Source organism: Syngnathus leptorhynchus, chromosome 22 (assembly GCF_054491065.1).
Source record: "Syngnathus leptorhynchus isolate UIUO chromosome 22, UIUO_Slep, whole genome shotgun sequence".
In the NCBI taxonomy this organism is placed as follows: domain Eukaryota; kingdom Metazoa; phylum Chordata; class Actinopteri; order Syngnathiformes; family Syngnathidae; genus Syngnathus; species Syngnathus leptorhynchus.
This window is the reverse complement of record NC_141216.1, coordinates 7,020,062-7,045,720: the sequence shown is the minus strand read 5'-3', so window position 1 is coordinate 7,045,720 and position 25,659 is coordinate 7,020,062. Positions and strand designations below refer to the sequence as shown.

The window sequence follows — 25,659 nt, the reverse complement described above, 5'->3', positions numbered from 1 at the left end:
CCTGTTAGATGTCACTGGCATAAACAAAGGTACATTTTGAATAGAAATGGGGAAAAATTCCCACATCACTCAATCTACGGTCACAGTGGTTGGGAATCACTGGATGACTAAAATATTAAAATATAAAAAAGTGTTTTGACACTCACCTAACTTGGCTTCATTTGGTGACTGTGTGATGCTCTTCTGTCTTTGCGTCAAAGGTCGTTCTCTGCCTTCACCTAAAGTCAGCTGGAATACACTTAACAGGATCAAATGGATGTGCCAGAAATAATAGTAGCCACATACACAGATTTAGGATTTATTATTGTAACCATAACAATTAGGTGGATCTCTCTTTGTTTTGACCATCGATTCAATCATAATTGTTCTTTTTTTTTTTTTAATCACAGGCAATAGTTATAATAGTGCACTTTTTATATTTAAATTATGATACAGACATTTCTTTTTTTCAACACCTTATTCTACTGACCCTTTATGGATGGAGAATAGTTTACAATCTTGGCCACAGTTGGGGTCAATGACAGTGAACGTGGCGGCGTATAGAAGAGAAAGTTGAGTGGACACGGTGAGGCGAATGACAGTTTCTCGCGTGCTGATGAAGGCTACACAACATGTGAGGGTCAGACAACCGGGTCAAAGTGACGACGGGGGGGGGGGGGTCCAAAAAGATGGAACAACTTGTTGTGATCTTCTGATCTGTCAAGTTCAATCAAACGCACATACCGGCGATAAGCGTGATGAATTAAATACCAGATGATGGAAGATAACCTTGAACTGCCTTTACAAAGTGCAATGTGATGATCTGTGAAACCAAAAGATGCAGATAAGTTAATAAATATGCAAACAGAAACCGTTGGTCAACATCCTGCACATTTGTTGCATATAGTGCCGCATGGAAGACTGGTGAAGAGCATCCCGCTAGTCTATTGGAGTTACTTGAGTATTACCAGCCGACTGTGTGAGGGACAATTTGCTTACTTGCCCTTGACAAAGTCCCGGTCAACCGAGGATGTGACAGAATGAGCTGTGAAAATTTGGGACGGAAAAAAGGAGACTTTGATATGAAGCTTCGTAGGTTGGGAATGTCGTTCTTTTTCGATGTGGGACAAAACAGCTGTGAGGACGTTCATGGACATATTCACACATAGTGTTTTTTTTTTTGTTTTTTTTCCTCTCTCTCTTGCTCTCTCTCTCTCTCTCTCTCTCTCCATAGAGTAATGTTCCTATTTCTGTTGAAATAAAAAAAAAATATTCTCAGTAACAGGAGTCCAAGTGCATTAGTTCATCTTGCCTCTGATGAGAAATTAAATACCCCCCCCCCAAAAAAAAAGCAGCTTCCTCTTCCCAGCGAGTGTGCTGTCCTTGCTGCTATCACTGCACGTCCGCAAAGGAAATAAATAAAAATAAAATTCACATTCACTTACATAGCTTACTTGGTTGGTTTTCTTTGAGTCAGGGTAGGGCGCTGCCCTCCTGAGAAGCTCCTCAGGGAGGAGAACGCTTCAGGTTGAATCTGCCACTGACATACGCGATGTCTTTCGCCAGCGAGCGTTCGCTCGACTACTCGTGGCCGCGCGTCACCTGAGAGTGACACTAACGCGCACCGTCTAATCGGGAGAACCGTCACAACACGCCTAATTCTTTTTGGTATCGAATGCTGTAGTACAATGCTTATGGCAGACGAGCTATGGGGTCTTGTCTTCTAGCGGGCTGTTTTTGCTAACCGGCATGCACGTTAGCACTTCCTAGTTTGACTTTGAGAAGCCGTATCTATGGCGGGATACCAAACTACTCATTCACGTGGTATGTTTTCATTAGTGACCGATTCCGTCGCTCTCGTGTTGGAATCTGGGTCATCCGGAGGATCAAGACAATTGTTAAAAACAAAAGCATGATGGTGGGGGGGGGGGGGGAGGCTCAATTCTTGCTATTATCAAAGCAACTCCGACTTAAGTCGAGGGAGGAGCTCGTGGTTTGCGGGGGATGCTTGAAGTCAAAGAGTGCGGAAGTCGATCGGGCATCCCGCGGCGCCGTTTCCCGTTCTAACCTACGGTTGCGATTGGGTTCCGTTGGTGGACAGCAATCGGGTTCTCTCCTTGGCCGAGCCTCTGCGCTGCAGAACGCCGCCGCTGCCTCCGATGCCTGCGCCATCCGCTCGGTCGCCCCACTCGCACCTGTCGCCCCCACCCTCTGAGCGCCTGGAATTTTGGCGGGTGGGGGTCCTGTGGGGTCGGCCGTTCTTCTCATCTGGGAAGGGATCGGGAGACGAGAACGGGAAAAGTCACTCTTTTGTTTGACGGCCAAAGGTCCAACCGCTCGAGTCATCAATCACAAGCTCACCAGATAGGGCTTGCACCAGGGGTTGATCATGGGAGCTGAGAAGCTGGGCTTGAATCGTTTCCACCACTCGTCTGAACCTGCGACTCGGACCTAAGGATGCGTGATGTGAAATCAGCGCGGGCGTTTTTTAATGAAGAAGCCGACGGATGTCTGCGACTCGCCTGATATGAGGGTGAACGTCACGCTGTAGATTCCCGTCTCCCTCCTGCCGTCCCTCTCGCTCCTCTCCCTGTCCCGCTCTCTCTCGCCCTCGGAGAAGGCAATATCCACCTGGAACTTGACGGGCTTCTGGAAGACGGAAGGGCCGCCGGAGGACTTGTATTCGGCCCTGAAGCTTGTCTGGGAGATGACGCTGTGACTGAGCGACGGCATCTGCGCGGCGGGAAGACAGAGAAGAAGCAGAGAGACCGACAGACTTACGAGGCGGGAGAGGTACGGGGGGCCGACGTGAGTGCGGGGGAGACAAAAGGTGAGGAGGGTGAGGGTGTGGAGAGGAGAGAAAGAGTGAGCCACAGGCAAAAGCAAAGTGATTCATCAATGTGCCGCCGGTGAGCGGAACTGAAATAAAGACGACACGGAGATAAAGGAAGCACAAACGATGACGACCCTAAAAACAAAAACACGGCCGCGACCTTTGAGACGCATGAAGAATGGAGCGCATCGGACACTTACAGACAGGAAGGCGTGGACGATGTCGGCTTTGACCGAACTCAGAGGTTTGTCTCGGATCACCACAAAGATCTGCTCCTCTTTCTCCAGGCCGATGAAGTTCCCAAACCAGGACTTCTTTGCCAGCCTGAAATGACACCAGACCAGAAAAAGAGGTTCAACGGGCAAGTTGGCTTTTTGATCATGCACAAATGAAGACCTACTCGGGGCTGGATTCCGGTGTTAAACTGGACATGTCCTCTGATGTCGGAACTAAAAGAGACAACAACTCGGTAAGTCTGGTAGATCGTAAAGCTGCGATTGTCTCACTTGACTTTTCCTACCTGCGGGTATCTCGGAGCACTAACGTAAACATCGACATCAAGAGCCGCTCACCTTGCAGTTTGCGACGATGGAACCGTGGCGAGCCCAACAAGTTGTTCTTAAAAGAATTGAGGCGAGTCCTCCAATGGGCGGAGCTGCTGGCCGCGATCCCGCTTCCCCCTCCGGGACTAGAGGGCGGGGTGAGCGACAGGGAGCCCACCCCGCCCCCTCCCTCTGCCCGCGAGGAGGATGAGGACGAGGAGGAGGAGGGCGGGTTGGAGGAAGGGTGGTGAGGGTGGTGGACAGGGGTGCCCAAGGGCGTGGGCAACGGAGAGCCCTGGGGAGTGACCTGCGGCACAGAGCGGGCAGAGTTTGGGTACAAGCTCTTAGTCACCGACTTTAGGATAGAGGACGAAGGGAAGAGGAAACGGGAAACGGGTGAGAGCAGCGGAGAGGGGGATGGCGAGCGGGAGGATGGGTTGTGCGGAGGCAGGGATTTGACGGGCTGGAGGTGAAGCCGTTCGGCGGGTCCCTTGCTGGGCAGGGCCTGGGTCTTTGGATGGGGGGGAGCTTTGGGCTTGTCGTGTGCCCGTGCCGGGCGAGGTGTGGTGGCGCTCCCCTGTTTGGGCTCCTTTGTTTGGGGGATAGCGGCAGCAGAGGTGACGTCTGATTGGCTGAAAGTGAAAATGGGGCTTTGATAGGACTGAGGAGCGTCGGGATGGGTGGGTGGGGGGGGGGGGGCAAATGGAAAACAAGAAAGAGAAGGGATGGAACATGGAGAAAGAAGGATGGAAATGAATATCATGCTTCATGACAAAAGAACCAATCTTGCGAGCTGTGAACGCGTCCGGTGAAATCACGATCCGATATTTACACGCTTTGGTTTCCTAGTGCACGTTGCGCATGCAGGATGTGGAAGAGATGTGGCATGAGGACAGCAGAAAAGTCAAAAATAATGTCACACAAACCTGCCGCGTGAGGTTTACTCTGAGGAGCTTGATTTGTGGTAATGTTAAAAAATGATCAGAGGATAAAAGGATGTTTCTGGCGGTTCATATTACATAGAACAGCAATTTACAACAGTAGTCTTTTTTTTTTTTTTTTAAATCGGCTGTTGACTATAACAACGAGTAAATAAATGATACCAATGCAAGATCTTAAATTCCATTTGTAATTTGTGTTCAGACATTGCAACAGCTGACTCTTACCCTGGGACTGCTGAGGGGGCTGGAGGAGAGACCGGTGGAAGCTCCGCTCACTGAGCGAGACCTGAGAGAGTATCAACATCAGCAACATTTTATTCATCAACATCCTCATCTGATTTTGATATTCACTTACCTCTGGCTATGCGCGGCGTCCAGAGCCCGTCGAGGAGGTGTGGGCGAGCCCTGTTCCGTGACGCTCAGCACCTCCAGGCTCTTCCTCTCTGGACGACAGCGACCGTGGCGCGTCAGCATGGGAGAGTCCACGCGCTTCCGAGGAGGATCTGTAAATTTCGGGAGTTGAGCGCTGAACAAGCTCTGATGCCTCAGCGTCCCTCAAATGCTACACTGCCACCGAGTGACTAACCGGCGTCATTGCGCTGAGGCAAGTCCTCGTCCTCGTAGCTGGGGTAGCGCTCTTTCCTGTCCAACAGCAAGTAGTAAATCATCTTTTCCTGGTTTTCTCTGAGAAACAAAAGAGAAAAACCGCTTCTTTTTGTTAGCTGCTTGACAGTCAGCGTTTTCTTGCGCCGACTTGAAGAGCTATATAAATGTACTTCTTTGTAAGAATTCCTCAATCCTACAGAACATGAGAGCAAATGAAAACCGCAAATTAGAAAGATAGCTGACACTTGTAAAGAATGCAGCCTAAAATGGAATCGACCATAAACTGTGAGTTATAGTCTTGGCTTAAGTCCATTGTAGGGGGGGGACCATAAAAGCCGGTCTTAATGAAAACCAACTTATCAGTTTGGACCAGGCCAAAGAAAGAAAGGCCAGCTGGTTCCATTCTTCTCTGTGCCACATAGCAGAAAAGCATCCCAAAACAATACTTAGGCTCCGAGCGAGCTTTATGAAACACATTTGTCTCTTTGGGGGGATAGTGTGGGAAAATAAAAATGCTTACTCTTCACATTGCAAATCTCGCGTGAGCTTGACACGGTCTCTGAAACAGCCGAGTGAATGCATGCTGTCCAACACATCCGGGTCCAGCTCAGTCAGCGATAAGATTCGCCTCACGCACACTCGTCGAGGTGGAGGTTGCTCTGGACAAGGCTCGTTACGGCCACCCCTGCACACGCACGCCACACGCATTTGTGAATAATGTCGCATCGTGCTCCTATAGACGACTGAACGTGTACTCACAGATACCAGCCGTGTTTCTGAATGGTCTCCAGCTGTAGGGCAAACAAGGAAGCAGTTGTTTTTTTTCTTTATTCAGTCCATAGAGCAGATGTACAAAAGGTAGACGTCGGCACGAACCGTGAGACGCTTTTCGGGGTTGACCTCGATCATGCCCTTGAGCAGGGACTGGCAGTCCGGCGGGATGAAGTGCGGCATGTGGAAGACGCCGCTCTTCACTTTTTCCAGGAGCTGGCGTAAATTGTCGTGGTCGAAGGGTAAGGCGCCCTGAGAGCAAAAGAGTGGCACGTAGGAAAATGAATCAGAAAGTAAAAGCTCAATAGGAAGGACCTAAGCACTTACCACCAGCAGAGCAAAAAGAATGACCCCGCAGCTCCACACATCTGCTCTCCGTCCATCATACTTCTCTCCCTACAGAAAATCGCAAACACTCAACATTTACTGCAAAATCATCCCGTTCATATAAAGAAAAACATGCATGTATGAAAAGCGGCCACTTACCCGTATGACTTCGGGGCACGCATAATGCGGTGACCTGAAAAAAGACGATAATTGTGTTACATGCATTCCTATTCCAATTTTGAGGAGTTTACAGTGCGTAAACATGTGACGCGACAAATGTGGGGGAAATAAAAGCCTTGTGATGTGTTTGTGGGCAAATTGAACACAAACACTCACCCACAGCTGGTCTCCAACAGACTGTCGCCAACCTGGAGCGAAGCCATACCAAAGTCAGCGATGCGGATGTTGTTCTTCTCATCCAGCAGCAGGTTCTCAGGCTTCAGGTCTCTGTGGCTGCATCAATGCATAAGTGATGATCAGAAAACACTTTCCAATCTATTCACCAGTGCGTCGTTTTAAAGACGTGCCATCCCACTACGAATTATTACTCCGTTATAATTAAAAATTGTAAGCACCAACCAGATGGAGTGACTGTGGCAGAAATCCAAAGCAGAAATGATCTGCCTGAAAAACTTCCTGGCTTCTTTGGGAGTCAGGCGGCCTTTCTTGACCAGGTAGTCAAAGAGCTCTCCTCCGGACACGTGTTCCAGGACCAGGTATCTAGACAAACATAGATCTGGTCTCCACAACTCATCCAATAGGTTCTTGTATCATGTGCAAGGAACTCGGCGGGAACTCACAGGTACTTGTTATTCTCGTATACATCGTGCAGTTTCAACACGTGCGGATGCTCGATCAGTTTCAGGATGGCGATCTCCCTCTCAACCTGTTCGGATGGAGAAGGAAGAACGGCCGTGAGTTGAGAATGAAGTGTACGAGTACTGTAAAACAATACAAGTTTTGAAATTGTCTCGAAACTCAGCGTACCTTCATTAAAACCGACTCGGACAGCTTCTCCCTGTTGACGATTTTGATGGCCACCTTCTGACCGGTGATGCAGTGGACGCCGAGCTTGACCAGACCTAAAAGAGGAATCATTTTGGTGAAGTTAATTCCACGTCAAATTGCAAAGTGAACATTTTGTTTTCTTCGACTCACCCGTCTGTCCCTTGCCCAGTGTTTTTTCCAGCCGATAGGGTCCGACATATTGAGCGGACTGACTCAAAGACAGTTCCTTACTCATACTGCTCTTACTTGAGGAACGCTAGACTACACGTACGGCAATTATTGCAATTACTGAAATATTCTACAGTTTATCCAGATGTTATTGTGGCACTGGCATTTGAAGATACTTTGCAAATATGGAGGGAAGTCCGTAAAAGCCTCCATTTAAACCTGACTAGTTAGTATTTCCTTGTCAATTTTTTTTCTCATTTATGAAAAAGCTCAGTAGTGCTGAATAAAAGGAATAAACATGACAAACTAATGAAATCAAGCACGTATTTACACAACTAACATCTTGTCACACACCAATCCAAAGACGAGTATTAGGAAAAAAATTACATTGAAGGTGGGCCAACATATATCCAAGTATGCGTTGTGAATTTTATGCTTCTTTCTCTCTCTCTGTCAGGCCTCACAGGTGCCCCGACATGCTAAATGTAGCCTCGCCGCCGCTCTCCCACACAGCAGCGAGGCTAGCTTGTAGCTTTAGCTTCGGCGCCTTGACCCAGCGGCCGTCCTGTCAAAATAAGCCCCGGCGCCTCGACTCGTCGCACTCCGAGAAACGCTCGTTACACTGCCTCAACGGGCGACTCATTCTCTCGACAGGTGGATGCGGCGCGTAGCCGGCGAGAAAATAAGCATTCCGGTGTCGTTTTGAAGTCCCCCCCCCCCTGTCTGTCCTGTCCCCCCTAGCGATCAGCTCTACATCCCTGCGAGGAGGCAGGCGATCTCACACCAGCATCTTCTCCAAAGCGGTTACAAAAAAAGAAAAAAAAAAAAAAAAAAGCCACACAAGTATCTCCCGTTTAACGCTACCTGCCTCCGGTTTCCTCTTTAGCTGATAGTTGGCGGAGCGTTTATAGGCCCCGTTGTATTACACTCCCATCGCTTTTCTTGCCGTAAATCGTTGTTATTTTTTTCTCTCTCTTCCTTCGCATCACTCGCATCAGCATCCGGGTCCTTCTCCATCCTCTCTTCTCGCCTCTCCCGCCCCGCCCCGCCCCGCATCCAGGCTATAAACAGATGGCCAATGAGAGATGACGATGCTGAGGCGTTCCACATCTGCCAAAGAGTGACAATGCAAAAAAGAAAAATACAATGGATAGAAAAAGTCTACACATATTAGTTCGAAAACTAGATTTAGTGATATTAAAAAAAAAAAACCGGACATCATCTGTGGTATTATTAAAACAAATGCATAGGACATCTAACGAGTCATCTCGAAAGTTAGAAACCATGAAGATCTCGATTTGAAATGTTTTGTGTGGGCGAATAATTCCCGAAAGCTTAAATTCAACTGATAAAATGGACAATTCTAATGCAGCTGGGAGGATTTTATTTGCACCAAAAATAGAAACAGGAAAGGAGCAATGATTGGATTTTATAGCATTCTCATACCATCACTTTTTTTTTTTACTACAACAACCATGGCAATTTTTAGACTACAACAATGTGTTGAAAGATAATGCTTCATTTTATTTTCTCCATAAATCTCATAAATGGACCGATGCAACTTTTAATATCTTCATACCTTCAGATTTGAACCTGGAAAAGGCAGGACATGTTTTGGAGATTCCAATAACACTCCACAATGAACACAAAACAAAAACAGAATGTGTACTTTAAATTATTCAAGTTTATTTTTTGCAAAGTATACTTACACAAGACAGCATTGGCAGTCCAGAAAGAAATACAATACAATCTTTACAAAACACAGTTGGCATTGACAAGTCCATTGTACAAACAGGTCTCCTCCCCTCCAGTTTTTCCAGATGGTTCAATCCACTTTCTCCTGGAAACAGTTGAGGGGAAAAAAATGAAATAAATCAAAAAATTATGAAATGAAATGCCCATTTTTAGAGTCAAATATTCGTTCATATTTTTTGGAACATTTTTCATATTAAAGCTACTCACATGTGTCACGATCCCTCAGACAGAGTCTTTGCACAGGCATGGAAGGCGTCTACGAGGTCTTGACATTCCACCGCGCCCTTCTCTCTGATACTGAAACACAAATCCAGATTACAACCTAATCATATGTTAGATCATTCATGCATGCAAAATGTTGCATGTGTCACGCATCATACAAAAAAAAAAAAGCACCTAAAATGTTGGGATCATCTCTAAAAAGATCCTAAATCTGCATCAAGGATTATTTCAACGGCCCCGCTTTACTCTTATGTGCATAACGTGATTACCCGTGAGTAAACTGCACAGCACTAATGCAACAAATGCCCCCACCCCCCTTACGTTCATGTAAGTGTAACACGAAGCGGCGACCTCGAATGCGCAGGACAGGTCATACACGTCAAAGGCTATTTTAAACCTTTTAATACCTCTCAAGACGTTTTTGTTACATAACAACCCGGCGTAAACAAATGTGGATTGCTACATTTACACTCCTGGGATACATTTTGATATGGTTCACTATTAGTTTACTGTAAAAATAAAGAAACATGTGAATTTCCCTCACAGGATGACTCTGTGAATGTTTAGCAATAACATGGTTGCTAATAACTCGCAAAAGGCTAACAATGCATTTGTATGGATGGTTTGAGTAGTTGTCAAAACTCACCACTTGCCAGCGTCAGCTTTGATAAGTTGGCACGGTGCTGGCGCAGCTTCGTCAGAGCTTCTTGGCATGTTGACAAAAGAGGCGCGCTGTGTTGAGAGCACGCTCCTGCAAGAGTTTGCGGTCAAGTGCACATCTGCTACACGAAGACTTGAAGGAGGGTGGGGAGGGGGGGGAGAGGCAGACGTTTCCGAAGCGTTGATGGTGTCAGGTACTGTGGAGCTTTAAAGTGGGTAGGAAAAAGTCTACACACCCCTGTTCAAATATTGCACACTTGTGCAAGCACATTACAGGTTGCGGGGTTGGAAAACGTTTCAAAATGACATATTAGTTTTATTTTATTTGAACAGGGGTGTGTAGACTTTTTTTTTTTATATGCAAGGTATACATGTTTTAAACTCATTTTATAGTTTAAGCCCTTAATTTTCTTCTCTACTTTAGGATTTATCCTAATGCATGAGAACAGCCACCCCTTTAATTGACGGGTTGTTAAATACTTAAATTCCCCTTCTTTTGTTTTGGAAGTCTTCCTAATGAATATGCAGATAACAGACCTTTAGAGGCAAACATTGCGCATCACAAAGGCTCCCTAATGCATCTCAAATACTCTCAGCAGGGGAGAGCTAACAGAGGGGATTTATTTCCGGATTTGGTGTCACAGGTTTAGCTGGTTTCGGATGTTTAACCAACAACCTTGTATAAGCATTTAATGTGACATCGCAAATGATTTAGAATCTTTTCTTAAAAATAATCAATAGTTGTATACTTGAATAGTTGTCATCCACAGACAGAAATGAAAGCTCTTGTGTTAGGTTTCATATAAATGCAGGTGTTCCTATTTTAGTGTCCACAGAGTGCGGTCGTGCTCCAAAGTGCCCTCTTGTGGTGTACATGATAACTGCATGTAGTAATGAGAAATAGCTGTGTATGTCCGTCAGTTGCGCTTGAGATTTATGAGCTATGGCTTCAGTGCACTTTGTCATGTCTGACCGTCGTAAATGTGAAATTGACATTTGGTGGGATTTATTTCAATTATATTTACAAAATTGGATGTGCAATGGCACTCATTGTCGCACACGAATGTTTACCACCTCACATCATCATCATCGAGCTTCCTTCCGTATGTTATTGTCCTGTGTTTTGTCTCTTTTCCATCATTAACTTAACAATGTGGCGAAAATGTGGAAAAGCATGCCTAGCTGGTTAGCAGACGCGTCGGCAAGCGCAGGAGAGGGAACCAGCGAGGAGAAGCGACTAAGGGAAAGGAGAGAACGAAGAGCCGCCTTCAAAAATGGCGTCCTCGGATGAAAATGAGTAAAGATGTATTTAAAAAAAAAAAAAAAACGCGGCCTGCTACTTTTTTTTTGAAACTTGTTTTCTCGCTTTATTGTTTCTAACCACATCATACGTGGGCGCTTTTTGATCGCATAGCAGAAGGGTTGCGCGCGGGTAGTTGGCGTGCACTGAGGGCCAAATAACGCCGCTTTTATTCGCATGCGTCGTTCCTGACAGCTAGCATCCGCGGCTAGCTGTTAGCATCCTGAAAAAGGAGGAGGGGGGGGGGGGGGTGCTCAATGGCGGTGCATATTTGCATGAAAAGGACAAACATTTAAATTAGTGATTTCTCCGATCGTCGGGTGCACGCGTGCATAGTGGGAACGCTTGCTACCGATGAGTCTGTCCCCCCCCCTTGTCCTTTGCAACATTTTTGCACGGCACTTGCAGTTTAGCCTAAAAAACTAGCCTAAAGAAAGGGGAGGAGGCACCATAGAGAGGAGAGAGAGCGAGAGAGAGAGAGAGAGGGGAAAAAAAGGGGACGCGTTGGAAATCAAATGTTCATCAGTGTTTCGCCCATTGGCGGCCAAATCCGCGACATCTTCATCATGAGCGGGACTGGATTCGGACTACCTTCGTGGAAATGATAAACGTGGAAGGAGGAAAATGAGGAAGAGCGTCTTTTTTCGAGCTGCTTGGATTATAACCCCGTAGACCCCCCTCTTTTTTCATCCAGCTTTCTCCTCCTCCCCTCCATTTCTCTTTCAATATGCTGTTTTCCACTCCGGAGGACTTGCTTATGAAACCGGGGAAAATCGCCTGAAACGGAGCTCGGGAAAGACTGGATTTTTATTTTTTTTGCTCCTCGCCTTGCGACGTCGCTTTCGCATACGGTTGTTCCCCCCCCCCTCATAGATGGATAGAAATTACCCGGGAACAGGGTTCGGCGATTTGGGCGCTGGAGCAGGATGGAGTTACGAGAGATCGGCCAAAGCAAGGTAATCGGCACAAGCCAGACAATGTGGATGCACGCATGCATGCATCAGTGCCTACATTGCCCCGTGTAAACACATTGTCGCCATTGGCTTCACGCTCCGCACACGCACCGCCGATGCATTGTCATCCCAAAGAGTTGCATAGTAATAACATTATCAACAGCAATGGAGCGATGTGCGTATCGTGGGGGTGGGCGGGGTGGAGAAAGGAAAAGGTTGGGGGGATTTGAATTGAATGCGATTGACAGACAGACGGTGGATTTTGGAGATGGGAAGTGGCGGTGGCGTCTCCACAGTTTTTGGTTTTGTTTTGTTTTACTTTACAGGCCTTGCACATGCTCTGATAAATAAAAGCATTTGAATGGTGCAAAAAAAAAAAGCTCCACAGTAGCCCCCCCCTCCCTGACAGACATCAACAAGAATTGGAGGTGCATTTGTGGAGCCATCTTCAATGGTGCATCGTGAAGAGGGTAGAAAAAAAGAGGGGGCTTAGTTGCCTTGCTCTGAAAATGCCCCCGTTTTCGCAGCATTTGGCTCCACACACGATTGGAGATGATGTGCTCATAGTAGGCTCATTTGCATAATGAAATCGTACAATTCAAATCACACTTAAGTGTTGGAATAAAAAAAGCAATGCCAAAGGAGACTTGGAAATTGGATGAGTTTGCTTGACGACGTTGGGATAATGTGAAAAACGCTGCAATCGTTTACGAGACCTCTATTACCTTTTACGTTAGCATGCGAGCTAGGTTTGCACGCAAGTCAATTGCGGCCTGCTAGCATCACTTAAGCTAGCCGTTTCTGGCACATTTTCTCACCACGCAACTCGAACTCTAAACGCTATTGTGTCCCCTTTTGCACGCGATGTTATGTCCAAACGACGGCAGAGGTGTTTGTTCATGTTTGCCATTTTATATATGTCATTCGCTTGTTAGCCACATCAACGTGATCAATGAACAAGCTCGTTTCTTCAATCATACGAGGTAGCTTTGAAAAGTACACTCATCTGGTTTATTTTCACCCTCAAATGTCGACCTTGCACACCTAACCGTGTTTCTTATTTGCTCTGATCGCTGCTGTGCATACAGGTAAAGCCCCCAAGCAAGCCAGCCAGCCAGCCAGCCCAAATCTCGAACATGTTAACAAACGGTCTGCAAGCTACCACTGCATGTTCATCAAATGCATCTCATAAGTCACGTGTGCAATTTTGTTGCGGTACGACGGCATCCTCGCGATTACTTTTTTTATTTATTTTTTTATGCAGGAACGATATGAGTCATTTAAATGCTTTTGAGTTTCATTCTTGGGTGATTGCAGTGGTATCAAGAGTCTTGATGACATTCATGTGAGGTTTGAAGATTTTAACACACACTTGAATGACATAAGACTGCTTTCTAGGTACCAACTAATGTTTATGCAAATATCCTCTGGAATTAATGACACTTCATCATCATCATCATCATCCCCCCTTCTCCTCATAGTCTTGTATATGGGAGTTCCAGATCATCCCACCCTGAGTCTGAGCTCCTCCACCGCCAAGCCTACGCCACCCCACACCCTCTGCAGGGCTATGCCACCAATCACCACCCAGGGAGCTCCGGCCAAGGCGGAGCTTGGGGAGCAGCTGGACGGAGTTTGGGTGAGATAAATGTCATAGCTACAACATTAGGGGCCGCACGAATGAATTACGGTGCGGCTGACCGGCCGTGTGAATCCTAGTCTAGACATGAGCGCTAATAATGCGTGCGACCTTAATAAATTCAGCAAAAAAAAAAAAACAAATTCAAAGAGCGATATGCATTTGAAGACCAAGAAAATCAAATCATGACAATAAGTCACTGCTGCTGAATCGGTTTGCAGGCTTACAAAGTACATTACTGAGGCATTGCTAAGTGAAAGTAGTGTCCACTTAATGTTCAAAATAACCCAAATGGGATCGAGGACTATATTTATCACGTCAACAGTTTATACTCAAAGTAGTCCGAAATTCAACACTCGTTGTAAAATCTATTCACCAATAATTCGGATTGTCGGAGGATTCCTCCGGAGTGTTTTCCTTTTCCAAATATGCAAATTGATATGTTTGACGTTTCCTTGTAAAAGGTCTGTCGGGGCTGTTTGACACCGGTCTGCATCACGCCACTCCCTCAGCCCCCGATGCCTCAGTCATGAATCTGATTTCGGCATTGGAGTCTCGGGGTCCCCAGGCTCCCCCCTCGGCCTCCTCCTTACTCTCCCAGTTCCGCACGCCATCCTGGCAGACAGGTGGGACCGTGTTTGCTCTTCCCTTAGGTGTTGACATTCAAAGGTGGCTACTGTCAATATAACATTTCAAGAATGTGTCGACTGATGTGACTATTTTTGTTTTCCTTTTTTTCCAAAGCAAATGTCCATAGCACATAATTCTTACATGCAGTAAGTGGAAGACTACTTAACTTAACTTTGTTTTGTTGTTTCCCCCCCCCCCCCTCATCCTGAACAGCGATGCACACACCTGCTCCTCCAGAATTATTCATTTCTGGAGCGCTTCCCGGCTCGGGCTCCTTCCCCTCCTCCTCCGCTCTCTCAGCCTATCAGCACCCGGCATCCTTTTCCAGCCGCTCCTTTCCCGGTGCCTCCCTTTCCTTGCAGGACACGCCCACGTTTAGTCCCACGTCCAATGGCTTGCTCTCCCCACATGACCCCTTACTCCACATCAAAGCTCCCTCCCAGTCCAGCCTGGGTTTTGACCGACTCCTATCCTCGCAAGGGGCGGCCGCCTATAGGGGCAGCCAGGACCCTACGGGTGCCTCATCAGCCCAGGCGTCCTCCGCTCGGCACCTGCAGTCCCACCAGTTTAACCTGCTGTCCTCGCAGCTCCAAGACCAGTCCTCCCAGTTGTATAACGCATCGGTATTCTCCTCAGCCCAGCCCCAAGCTCAGTCCCAATCCCAGTCCAACTCGGCTCAGGAGCGGGCCGTGCCGAGACAGGACAGCGTTATCAAGCACTACCAGCGGCCGTCGCAGCCGCAGCCGCAGCTCTCCTCCTCCTCCTCCTCCGCCGCTGCTCACTCCTTACAGCACTACCTCAGCTGTGGAGGGGCAGGCTACCAACAAATAGCCAGCCATCACAGGCACGCCGGCCTTTCCTGCAGCCCGCTAGGTGACCAGAGCCCCTCGTCCGACCACAAAGCCTCCTCTCGTACAGAGCAATATCGGCCCATCATCCAGCCTCCGTATTCTTCATCTTCCTCCTCCTCCTCTTCATCCTCAGCTGGGAAAGGTACCAAAAGTAGCTCCAGCAGCGGCTACTCCTCTGGAAGTTCGGCCTCGTCCTCAAGAACTCCTCTCACCCCTCCTTCTGCGTCCTCTACCTCTTCATCCTCCTCTTCTTCTTCTGCCACTCCCGGGGCTCACCCTTCCAACTCCATCCCCACCTCAAGCTCCAGTGCAGCCCCCTCCAGGCAGCAACCCCCAAGTCAACCAGCCCCACCTCCCCCGGCCCCCCAGCAGCAGCAGCAGCAGCAGCAGCAGCAGCAGCAGCAGCCCCCCCCCACTTCCACCTCAACACCTCAATCCCTCCCCAAATCCTGCCTCTCTGGCTACGGCTCTCCCGTGCCGCCTGTAAAACCCCCCACCTCCGCTCTCACTGGTCAGACTCCACCCCAACAGCAGACGCAGTCATATTCTCCAAATCAGCCTCCTACTTCCCATCTAGCTCAATCCTATGGAGGCTTCAGTTCTCCACAAGCCCAGGACCTGAGCTCAGGTACTGGTGGAAAAGGCTATGGAAGTTTAGGAGGGCGAAGTCAGTCATACCCCGCTGATATCTACGGAACCGATTCTGCTTACGGATCACTTCCCTCCTCGCTGGGTGGGGCCGGAAGCCCATCGCTGGGCTACGGTGCCCCGGGCCATTCTCCTGCACTTTTAAGATCAAGTGGTTCATCAGGTAGTGGAGCATCTGGGGGAGGAAGCGGCAGTGGTACAGCGAGTGGAAACTCCGGCTCAGGAGGAGGGGCAGGAAATGCTATGGCAAGTGAGAGAGGCGGAGGGGGTAGCGGAGGGGCGTCTTATCATATTCCAGATTCTAGTCCCTCCCCATCTGGAAACTCGGGCATTATCCGCCCTGGGCTGCACTCCCCGGTGCCGGCTTGTCCCACGCAGTCTCCTGGAGGTGCAGGTTCCAATAAATACATCTCCTCTGTTCTCTCTCCTACTTTCCTAAGCTCCCCACAGGGCTACCCTGACACCAGAGGTCCGAGCTCCCAAGCTCAGTCTTACCACGCCGCCTCCTCCAAATCAAAGGCTGAGGCGTCAATGCTCGGAGTTGGTTCTCAGAGATCCCAAGAGGAAGTAGATGACGACGAGGAGTTCTTGATCCAGCACTTGCTGCAGGCGCAAGCCAGTCCCGCTACGCAGGCTTCTCATCACCATTCCCAACAGACATCCCAGCAAACGCAGCCTCAGCCTCAGTCGGCGCCACCGACATCTGATGCTGGCAAAGGGCTTAGCTATGACATGGGAAAGTCTTCTGAGGAAAGGTACCACCCCCAGAGTGTCATACGCACCCACAGTGCCACATCCTCTTCTGGGGTCGGTAATGCAAACTCCGGGGGGTCTATCTCTGGTCTGGACAGCCAGCTGGAGATGTCACTGAAGAAACAGCAACAACACCAACAGCAGCAGCAGCAGCAGCAGCAGCAGCAGCAGCAGCAGCAGCAGCAGCAGCAGCAGCAGCAGCAGCAGCAGCAGCAGCAGCAGCAACAGCAGCAACAGCAGCACCATCACCAACAACAGCAAAGGAACGAGAGACCCGTAGGGGGCAGCAGGAGTAGCGGGGGGCGGGGCAGTGCTGAACAAGTGCACTCGCACCTTCTTCACCATGACAACCTAGGCTCAGTCGTCCACTATGGGCGGGGGGACCCGTACACGCAGCACCCCCTTGCCCCCCAACACTCCTCGCATAACCAGCACGTTTCTTCACATTCTCAGATTCCACCTCACACCCAGATGGAGCTACAGAAAAAGGAACGCGCTGAAATCCCTTATCCCCCCCGTAAGACGCCGGAGGTCCAGCCACAACTTTCTCAGTCTCAAAGCACTGGCTCTCTTATGGACTCGCCCACAGATCAGTCCCACCAGCCACCGCATCTCCTGCAGTCCGTGTTGTCCCATACGACTCGCGACAAACTTGAGCCTCACGCGCAGCACCACAAGATGGACACGCACCAACAACATCAACACCACAAAATGGAGACACAGCGGCAACACCAACAACACCATAAAATGGACTCCCACCAGTCACATCAGCAGCACCCAAAAATGGACTCCCACCCGCAGCAGCATCAGCAGCACCACAAGATGGACTCTCACCCCCAACAGCAACAGCACGCCGCGATGGAGAGCGCCGGCGGACGACTCGGCTCGACCAAACATCCGGCTCGAGCTCAGTCCCAGACAACGCAGCTCCAGCTCCGACTCCAGTCGCAGGCTTTAGAGGTGGCAGCTGCTCATTACAACCACGGAGCCTCGTCACATCAGCACGAACAAAGCCAAGTCAAACAAAGCTCGGTGGTTTCGTCTTTGGACATGCTGGAGCGCTCTCTTTCCCAGACCTCCGGCGCGGATGTTGCGATTGCCGAGGGCGGACGGAGCGGAGGGAGCGGCGAGCGCCACCGACAGCAGGAGCGGCAGCAGCAGCAGCAGAGGCAGCACCCGTCCCACCATCACCCTCAGCCCCACTCGGCCCCCGAACTCCACTCTTTCCTCTCTGAGCCTGAAATCTCTATGCCCACCTCCTCCCACATGCACCACCTTTCGCAGCACCACCCTCAGCAGCAGCAGCAGCACCCCAGCTCTCAACACCAGCAAGCCCATTCTCACCACCCTCACGCCCAGCCGCAGACCCCGCACCCTCACCATATCCCCCCGCCGTCCGCCCCCACCCATTCCCAACCTCCGCCCGAGTCGCAGCAGAGCCAATTAGATCAACAGCGCTCGGAGCAGCACCGCTTTGACACCGTCAGCCCGGTGGAGAAAGCCGACCAAACCCAACAAAGTAATCGCTTTGTTCCCCTGACATCCATCTGCTTTCCCGATTCCCTTCTCCAAGATGAGGACCGCTCCTTCTTTCCAGGTATGGAAGACATGTTTTGTGCAGAGGACTACAAGTCAAGTTGCGCCGGTGGTGCGGGACCAGGACAGGAGGAGATGAATGAAAGCCATACTGGGCAAGAAGCTATGGGCTCCATGAAGGCCGGACAGAGTGGCGGGGGACCAGGCGGAGGTAGCGGAGCGTCGTCGTATGATATGATGGGTCATCACGGAGATCAGGGTTATGAGCCGTACTGTCATAGCTTGGATGAGCCCAGCAATAATACAATGACTCTAGATCTCGATTCCCTTAAAACTCACGAGCTCCCCTCCACCGTTAACACGGAACAACTTGGCTTAATTCAGTCGCAGGGTCCAGCTATGGCTATGGGCTCCAATAACGCCGGACCTAACAACCCCGCCGCAAAGCTATCATCCGGGCCTGGAGGAACGAGCGCAGGAGCGGCTTCTGGAGGCCTCCAATCGCCGATTTTCTGCTCATCTCGTCCCAAGAAGCTCCTCAAGTCTAGTTCTTTCCATCTCTTGAAGGAGCGCAGAGACCCCAACACCCTACCTAAGAAAAGTTATGCCCAGGAGTACGAATTTGAAGATGATGAGGATAAAGCTGACCAGCCCGCTGACATCAGGTTGAACAGTCGTCGGCTTCCGGATCTTCTGCCGGATTTGGTGTCCAGCTGCAGGAAAGGAGGAGGAGGAAGTGGTTCTCTCAGCCCTTTGATGGGTGACATTGACTTCTACCACGCCTCTGGCTACCCACCAATGGGTGCCCACTCCATTTTGCCTCAGGACGGCCCCAAGAAGAGAGGTCGGAAGCCCACTAGGCCCAAGAGGGAGGGTCCCCCACGACCCAGAGGCAGGCCTCGCATTCGCCCCATGCCCGAGCCCTACACACCGCGAGGAATGATGGGTGAGATGGGCGGAACAGTTGGCGGAGGGGGATTCAGCGTGGAGGGGCGAGGCAGGGGCCGAGGCCGCGGGAGCAGAGGAAGAGGAGGTCGGAGAGAGGATATGTACATGGAAATGAGTGGGAAGGAGCAGGAGCAGATGCATCAACAACACCACCACCATCAGCAGCAGCAGCAGCAGCAGCTCCATCATCAGTCCCAACAGCAACAGCATGAACCGATCCCACCGTTGAAGGTGAGTAACTCTTCATTTTATATTTACATTACATTCCGCACATTCCCAAATCACTTTTTTTTTTTTTTTAACAGATCAAGTTGCCAATTCCCATGTCCTCCTCTGATGCCTTGCTGAGGACAGACTCCATGTCTGGCACAGACCCTGCTTTGTCTGATGGCTCAGTAGGCTCAGCTCCTTCACTCGGTCTCAGTCCCGGTCCTTGTAGCACTGAAAGCACCAGGACGCAGGATAAAAATAAGCAGAAGGGCCAGATGATGAATGAAGGAATAGATGGCGACAGTCTGGAGGAAAGGGTAAGAGCTTCTGGTCAATAATAGAAATCCAGCATTGACACTTCAATACATTTATGTTATTGGTTCTAATTTCCTCTTCTAGGGTGATGAGAAGGATCCAGAGTCCAAGGCTGGCTTAGTTGCTTCTTTCTTGGATTTCCTCAAGACAGGGAAGCGACCCCCAAGTTTGGATATTTCCCCCGGAATGGATGCCGACAATGGTGAAACCTCCCCCTGTAAATCAGGGTTACGTCCGTTATCCCCGGCACCTCCTCCACCCCCACCTCCATTCGGGGACGGCGAAGGTAATGGCGGTCTGGCCCTGGGCAGCTGCCCCAGTCCCAAGCGTCTGGAGGACGAGCTGAAGAGGAACCTTGAGACCCTGCCCTCGTTCTCCTCAGATGAGGAGGACTCTGTCGGAAAAAATCAAGACCTCCAAAAGAGCATCTCCTCCGCCATTTCCGCCCTGTACGACACTCCCCAGCTGACCGCTAACATGCATCACTCGTTGACTCCTCAGCCGCAGCCTTCTCACTCCCCTCCGACACCCCCGTTGCAGCCCCCGACCCTCAGCCCTCAGACTGACATTCCCACACCCCACGCACAACCCCAACCCAATGAACCCTGCATCCTTCAACCGGAGGAGCAAAACATGGACGAGAACAAGGATGAGGAGAATGACGAGGAGCGCAGTATCAGAGGGGACGAGGAAAGCCATATAACGGAGGAGAGCGAACCACAGCTGGAGACACTCGGTCCCCCGAAACTCGAACGTAAGGCCAAACTCACAAATACACTAAAGTGGCAAAAATACTCACGGTGTATCGGTGTCGTAGTATTGCGGTATTTTGCAGACTATGAGTACAGTCTACTGATAATTGTATCGGTGGATACCGAGATATTTTTAAAAGCCAAAGTGCGCTTGAACCGTGAAGAAGAAAAATAAATAAATCTGTTCGTTACCCGTTGTCGTTAAGCGCTCGGCGGTATTGGTAGGACTTTCAAAATGGATGCGGAATATTTGGCTTTTCCAATTTGTTGCCATCGTGGTTATCGCTACCGGGTACACCTTCTTCCGTGTAGCTGCGGTGCAAACACAGTTTTTTTAAATTGTGTCGTTATCTGTGGAAAGTAGAAAGAACCGATATCAGTTTTCAGAAGAAAATAGACGCAACTCGCGAGACTAATGAAAAATATACGAGTATGGTAACAAACTATTTGTACTTCATCACTACTCATACCTGACTGTGGGATGAAATCCAAATACTTTGCTACCCGAAGGCTGATATTCAACCGTCGGATCAATGTGTTACGTCATTGTGAGTCCATTATTTGTATTGAAATGAGGATTTGCTAAAATGAGCATTTTTAAGCAGCGGTAGCAGCAGATGCCACAAGGCCTTTTGCATACATTTACATCAAGAGTTGGCACATCGTTACATCCCCCAGCCTGTTTGCTAAATACACCGTCAAATGATGTTCCTCATTTAACAACAATGGCGTGTGGAGTTTTTCGTAGGTCTGTCAACTAGATCTCAGCCTTGATCTCTTTCTTTACAGCGTCCCTGGAGGAGATTCCTCCTCCTGCCGCAGCAAGTCCCCGACCTCCCTCCGTCCCTCCCTCTCCTGCCTCCTCTTCCTCCTCATCTCCTGCTCCCTCCCCCCTCCCTCCTCTGTCTCTCCCCTCACCTCCTCCTCTCCCGGAAGAACAAGGGGAGAACTCAAAGCCTCCGAGCCCCGTCGCCGCCAAATCGCAGACACCGCCGCCTCCCCTGACTGCGACTCTCCCACCGCCTCCCACATCTCCTTCTCCTCCCCCTCCCACTTCTTCTACCACCCCACCTGCTCCTGCCCAAGCTTCTCCTCAAAAGGAGTCTCGGACGCCCTCGCCCGAGTCTGCCGCCTCTCCCGAAGAAGAGCGACCGCCGCCCAAGAACACCAACTTGCACCTGGCGCAGAAGCAGGAGGACGCGGCCATTGCTGGAGAGAGTGAGGAGGATGACAGCGAGAGTGGCGGGGAGGGGATCTTCAGAGAAAGGGATGAATTTGTGGTGCGGGTGGAGGACATTGGAACACTCAAGGTAACGTGTGTGTTTGAATGCAATACAGTACTTGTATATCTATATCCGAATCTTCTCCTGTGTTTTCTCCAGTTGGCCTTGCAGACAGGCCGGGAGCCTCCTCCCATCTGGAGGGTGCAGAAAGCCCTGCTGCAGAAGTTCAGCCCAGAGATTAAAGATGGACAGAGACAGTTCTGCGCCACAAGCAATGTGAGTTCACCTCAGGACCGCCGCGATCTCATCAGATTATATTTTAACGTACATCCTCCGCAGTATCTCGGTTACTTTGGAGATGCCAAAAGACGTTACCGGCGCATCTACGTCAAGTTTTTGGAGAACGTCAACAAGAAGGACTACGTCAGAGTCTGCTCCCGAAGACCATGGCGTAGGGCCCCGCCTGCTCTCAGGTACACCACCGATCGGATTTGAAATGGAATGAAAGGGAACAGATGAGAGCGAGAGAGTACTGCTTATGAGCCTTTCGGTTTGCCACTGACCGTCTTTGTCAATGCGTCACAGGCGCCAGTCCTTCCCCAGAATGGCTTCCCCTCCCGCAAACCAAACCCAACCAAAAGAGGAGCGATGTACTCCTTCCAGCCAGCGTGACAAGGAGCAAAAGGAGAAATCGAGAACCACCCCGTCAAAAGAACAACGGGAGAAAAAAGAGGCCCAGGAGAAAGAGCCGGAGGCGCAGAAAGACAAGCGAGTGCAAGCGGGTCAGGACAAAGCGGAGAAACGTGCCACCGAACGTGGGAGGGGCAAGGACGAGAGGAAAGCACCGGAGAGGAAGGAGAAACCCCATCGGCCGCTCAAGTCCAAACCTGCCAAGGTGAAGGCGGAGCCGCCCCCCAAGAAGAGGAAGAAGTGGCTGAAGGAAGCTCCCTCCTCCTCCGACTCGGACTCATCGGACGACGCCGCTAGTGAGAATGAAAGTAAGCTCTTTACCCGTTCAGCGAGGTCGTACGACTTTTTTTTTTTCCGTACGTTTTGGACTGAAAACAATCTCCCGCACTCAGTGCCCGTGAAAGGTGGCGTGAACAACCGAGCGATGAGGGAAATGTTCCGCAGCTATGTGGAAATGCTCGTCAGCACAGCACTGGACCCCGACATGATCCAAGCTTTGGAAGACACGGATGGTAAGCATGCCGCTTGCAGCCTCCTTGGATTCAATTGCTTAATTGTTCATTTCCCCCCCCCCAAAACAAGCAATTTATTGATAAAGAGTCATTTTGTAGAAATAATGTTTTGAAAAACACGATTGCGAAATAAAATCCACAGTGATGCCAATACAGTAGGCTAGTGCATAATCTCTTTGACAGAGGAGCTGTTAAATATATTGATGTGTGAGACCAAAATAGACCAAATCTGTTGAAAGAACGTGGAGCGATAGAAGAGCCGCTACGGGTCAGCCCGTGTTATTAAAGCGAGTGGCGGCTTGGCGTATGATGACTAATGACACCTCCTCTACCTTGACTGGCGGCCAGATGAGCTTTACCTCCCCCCCATGAGGAAGATCGACAGCATCCTCAGCGAGCAGAAGCGGAGGTTGTTGAGAAGAGTCAGCATGAGCTCTCAGCATCAGGTAACCTACGCCCGGCTGTCCTTCGGGTGTCTCGTAACGGGATGCGCTTTGACGGCGTTGCTGCCGAACGTCGCTTTAATCATAGCTGTCTGTCAACGATGCACCAAATGCATACAACTCCCCCCCCCCGCCCCGGCTTAGAACAAAGTCACGCTTCTTGTTTGCAAAGGAATTTGACCACGTACAACTCCTCATTTTCGGTGCATTTTTCTTTTTTTCCTCAGGAGGTTGTGCATGCGTACCCCCAGATCATCGTGGACCCCTTGGACTCGGGAGTGGTGAGGGTGCGGCTCAGCGGCGACGCCTACAACCGCAAGACCCTCAACAGAGTCAAGAAAAGCCTGCCTAAACCACAGGTGTGTCACTTTATTTGACATTGATTGATTGATTGATTTCTTTGATTTGATTGATCTCCATCTCAATCTTTTTCTCCAGGACCTTAAGCTGTCATCTGACTCATATCGCATCTACAGCCTGTACCACTCCCTGCACCACTATAAATACCACACCTTCTTACAGTGCAAGAAAGAGGTAAGATCGACCACCTTGCTTTTTACGGAACTTACCGGTACGTTTTCTCGCGACTCAGCGTCTTTGTTTCCACAGACCAACACCATCGAGCAGGCGGCCGAGGACCCGGGCCAGGAGGAGGTAGTGCAACAGTGCATGGCCAACCAGGGCTGGCTGGACACGCTCTTCAGCTCCTTTATCGAGCTGCTCACGCTCAGCACCGAAGCCTGAGAGGGATGAGATTTATTCAAGTTGGAGAATATGGAAAAAAAAGAACAGGATGGATCCCACTGTACAGACGCCTCCCCTCAATCCATCAATTTTCTTCAAATCTCAAAGATCTGAGGATGTATTTTCAAGGATGAACCCGAGGGGGGATCAGAACAATGGCCTCCTTTTTTTTTTTTTTTTTCTTTCTTTCCCTTCTTCTTGAACAATGACTAAAGAAATGTGTTTCATTGTGAGGAGTGGGACCCCACCGGATTTGGGGTCACTTGCCGGTCAAGAGGAATTTGACCACCTGCCTAAGGTCTGAAAGTGAGGAGCAACACCAAGTCCACAGAGGAGCCGCTAACATCTCATTAACTGTGCGTCATTAAGACAATAGCTCTAAGAGAAACTATTACCGCTTAGTTTTTACATAAATTATTTTTTTGAAAAGACTAACATCCGCTGTCGGCTTTGGGAAAGACTGTAAGAGGGCGAGAATGCTTTTTGAACTATGTGTGGAGCGTGCCGTGAGCAGCGTAAACAAGGACTCGAACCATTAGATGTGTTAATAAATGCTCTCTCTTTCTCTCTCTCTCTCTCTCTCTCTCTCTCTCTCTCGCTCTCTCTCTCTCGCTCGCTCTCATCCAGTGCTACGTGAAGGGCAGCACGACTCAGCCATGTGATAATATATAAACACATTTTTATTATTTATATGAGGAGGTTTTTAACTTAACAAGCGCTGGATTGCTGCCCTAACATTTGAAATACTTTTTATTGTCACCACGTTCAGTATACAATGGTGACCCACATATCCAAGCTGTCTTCCCCTCTACACTTAGGAACGGACATTAAGACCGACATCATGTATCAAATACAGTGGGTGTAAAATAAAAGAAAAGGAGTGGGGGGGAGGGTGTATTTGAAAACTTACATTGTTGTGCTTCACTTCAATCATCACTCATGCAGATGCAAAGAAAAAGAAGTCAACTGTCCATTTCCTGTGTTGGAAGAAGGAGTATAAATAAGTGATATTTAAAGAGGAAATAGTCATGTCATTTTTATCATTTTCACGTATGTGCATACTTATTTTGAAAACAATCTAATTTTCCATAAAAAGGAAAAAAAGGTGTGTAAATATTGTACAGTTCTTGATGATATTCTTTGTCATTCTGTACATGAACTCTCCTGTATTTGAGAAACAAATAAAACCTGCAAAGATCACACTGTGTTTCACTTCTCTATTATCATCTATATCACAGCAGGTGTCAAAGTCAAGGCCCGGGGGGCCAGATACGGCCCGCCGAATCATTTTAGGTGGCCCGCGAAGACAAATTGTCCAGAATTTCTAATTGTTTTCACTTTTTAAAAAAAATAGAGCTATTGTTAGCAAATTTTTTTTATTACCATTCATTTTTTAAATCATTTTTATTTTCAAATATTGACTTTTCAAATATTTGAAGTTCTTATTAGTCTCTGTTTTGAAAACGAATTATTCATCAGTTTGTTGTGGAGCCTAAACCATATATACAATATGAGACATTCATACATTTGTTGGGGTTGACAATTTTAATTTCCCTTTGAGAAAAACTATGACTATGATATGGCCCGCGACAAAAGTAAGTTTGACACCCCTGATCTATATTGTGAAATGAATAAACACCAGGAGCGTAGGAATCCAGATGTGCGCTTGGGGGCTCGATATCTGGGAAATCCAGATGACG

General features: G+C 49.0%; 2 protein-coding genes across 8 annotated transcripts; one reads left to right on the top strand and one right to left on the bottom strand.

Moving 5' to 3' along the window:
* Window positions 1-65: 65 nt before the first annotated feature.
* Window positions 66-24,934, bottom strand: LOC147039849 (serine/threonine-protein kinase BRSK2-like). Of its 6 annotated transcripts, XR_015063258.1 has the most exons (24): window positions 24,870-24,934; window positions 23,785-23,955; window positions 20,540-20,698; window positions 7,158-8,285; window positions 6,987-7,081; window positions 6,800-6,885; window positions 6,579-6,719; window positions 6,336-6,452; window positions 6,159-6,192; window positions 6,000-6,068; window positions 5,778-5,924; window positions 5,661-5,692; window positions 5,422-5,586; window positions 4,882-4,979; window positions 4,651-4,798; window positions 4,521-4,581; window positions 3,385-4,015; window positions 3,213-3,261; window positions 3,013-3,136; window positions 2,502-2,712; window positions 2,342-2,430; window positions 2,052-2,260; window positions 724-802; window positions 66-602 (listed from the first exon to the last, which is right to left on the bottom strand). XR_015063258.1 is itself a non-coding variant. In XM_085903062.1 (23 exons), exons 4-22 carry the CDS (start codon window positions 7,240-7,242, stop codon window positions 2,048-2,050), a joined length of 2,595 nt encoding a protein of 864 aa, XP_085759188.1. In that variant the 5' UTR covers window positions 7,243-8,285; window positions 20,540-20,698; window positions 23,785-23,955; window positions 24,870-24,934; the 3' UTR covers window positions 66-802. The 6 variants fall into 6 exon arrangements, 5 of the variants coding, with proteins under 5 accessions (XP_085759188.1, XP_085759187.1, XP_085759189.1 ...); XM_085903062.1 differs by having other exon boundaries at window positions 66-802; window positions 2,048-2,260; XM_085903061.1 differs by having other exon boundaries at window positions 66-802.
* Window positions 11,120-25,243, top strand: prr12a (proline rich 12a). 2 transcript variants are annotated; one of them, XM_085903060.1, is made up of 15 exons: window positions 11,120-12,068; window positions 13,547-13,704; window positions 14,169-14,330; window positions 14,548-19,301; window positions 19,376-19,597; window positions 19,680-20,349; window positions 21,137-21,657; window positions 21,730-21,846; window positions 21,910-22,043; window positions 22,156-22,568; window positions 22,653-22,772; window positions 23,121-23,218; window positions 23,443-23,574; window positions 23,654-23,749; window positions 23,825-25,243. In XM_085903060.1, exons 1-15 carry the CDS (start codon window positions 11,986-11,988, stop codon window positions 23,957-23,959), a joined length of 7,815 nt encoding a protein of 2,604 aa, XP_085759186.1. In that variant the 5' UTR covers window positions 11,120-11,985; the 3' UTR covers window positions 23,960-25,243. The 2 variants fall into 2 exon arrangements, with proteins under 2 accessions (XP_085759186.1, XP_085759185.1); XM_085903059.1 differs by lacking the exon at window positions 11,120-12,068 and adding an exon at window positions 12,287-13,048.
* The last annotated feature ends 416 nt before the right edge of the window (window positions 25,244-25,659 follow it).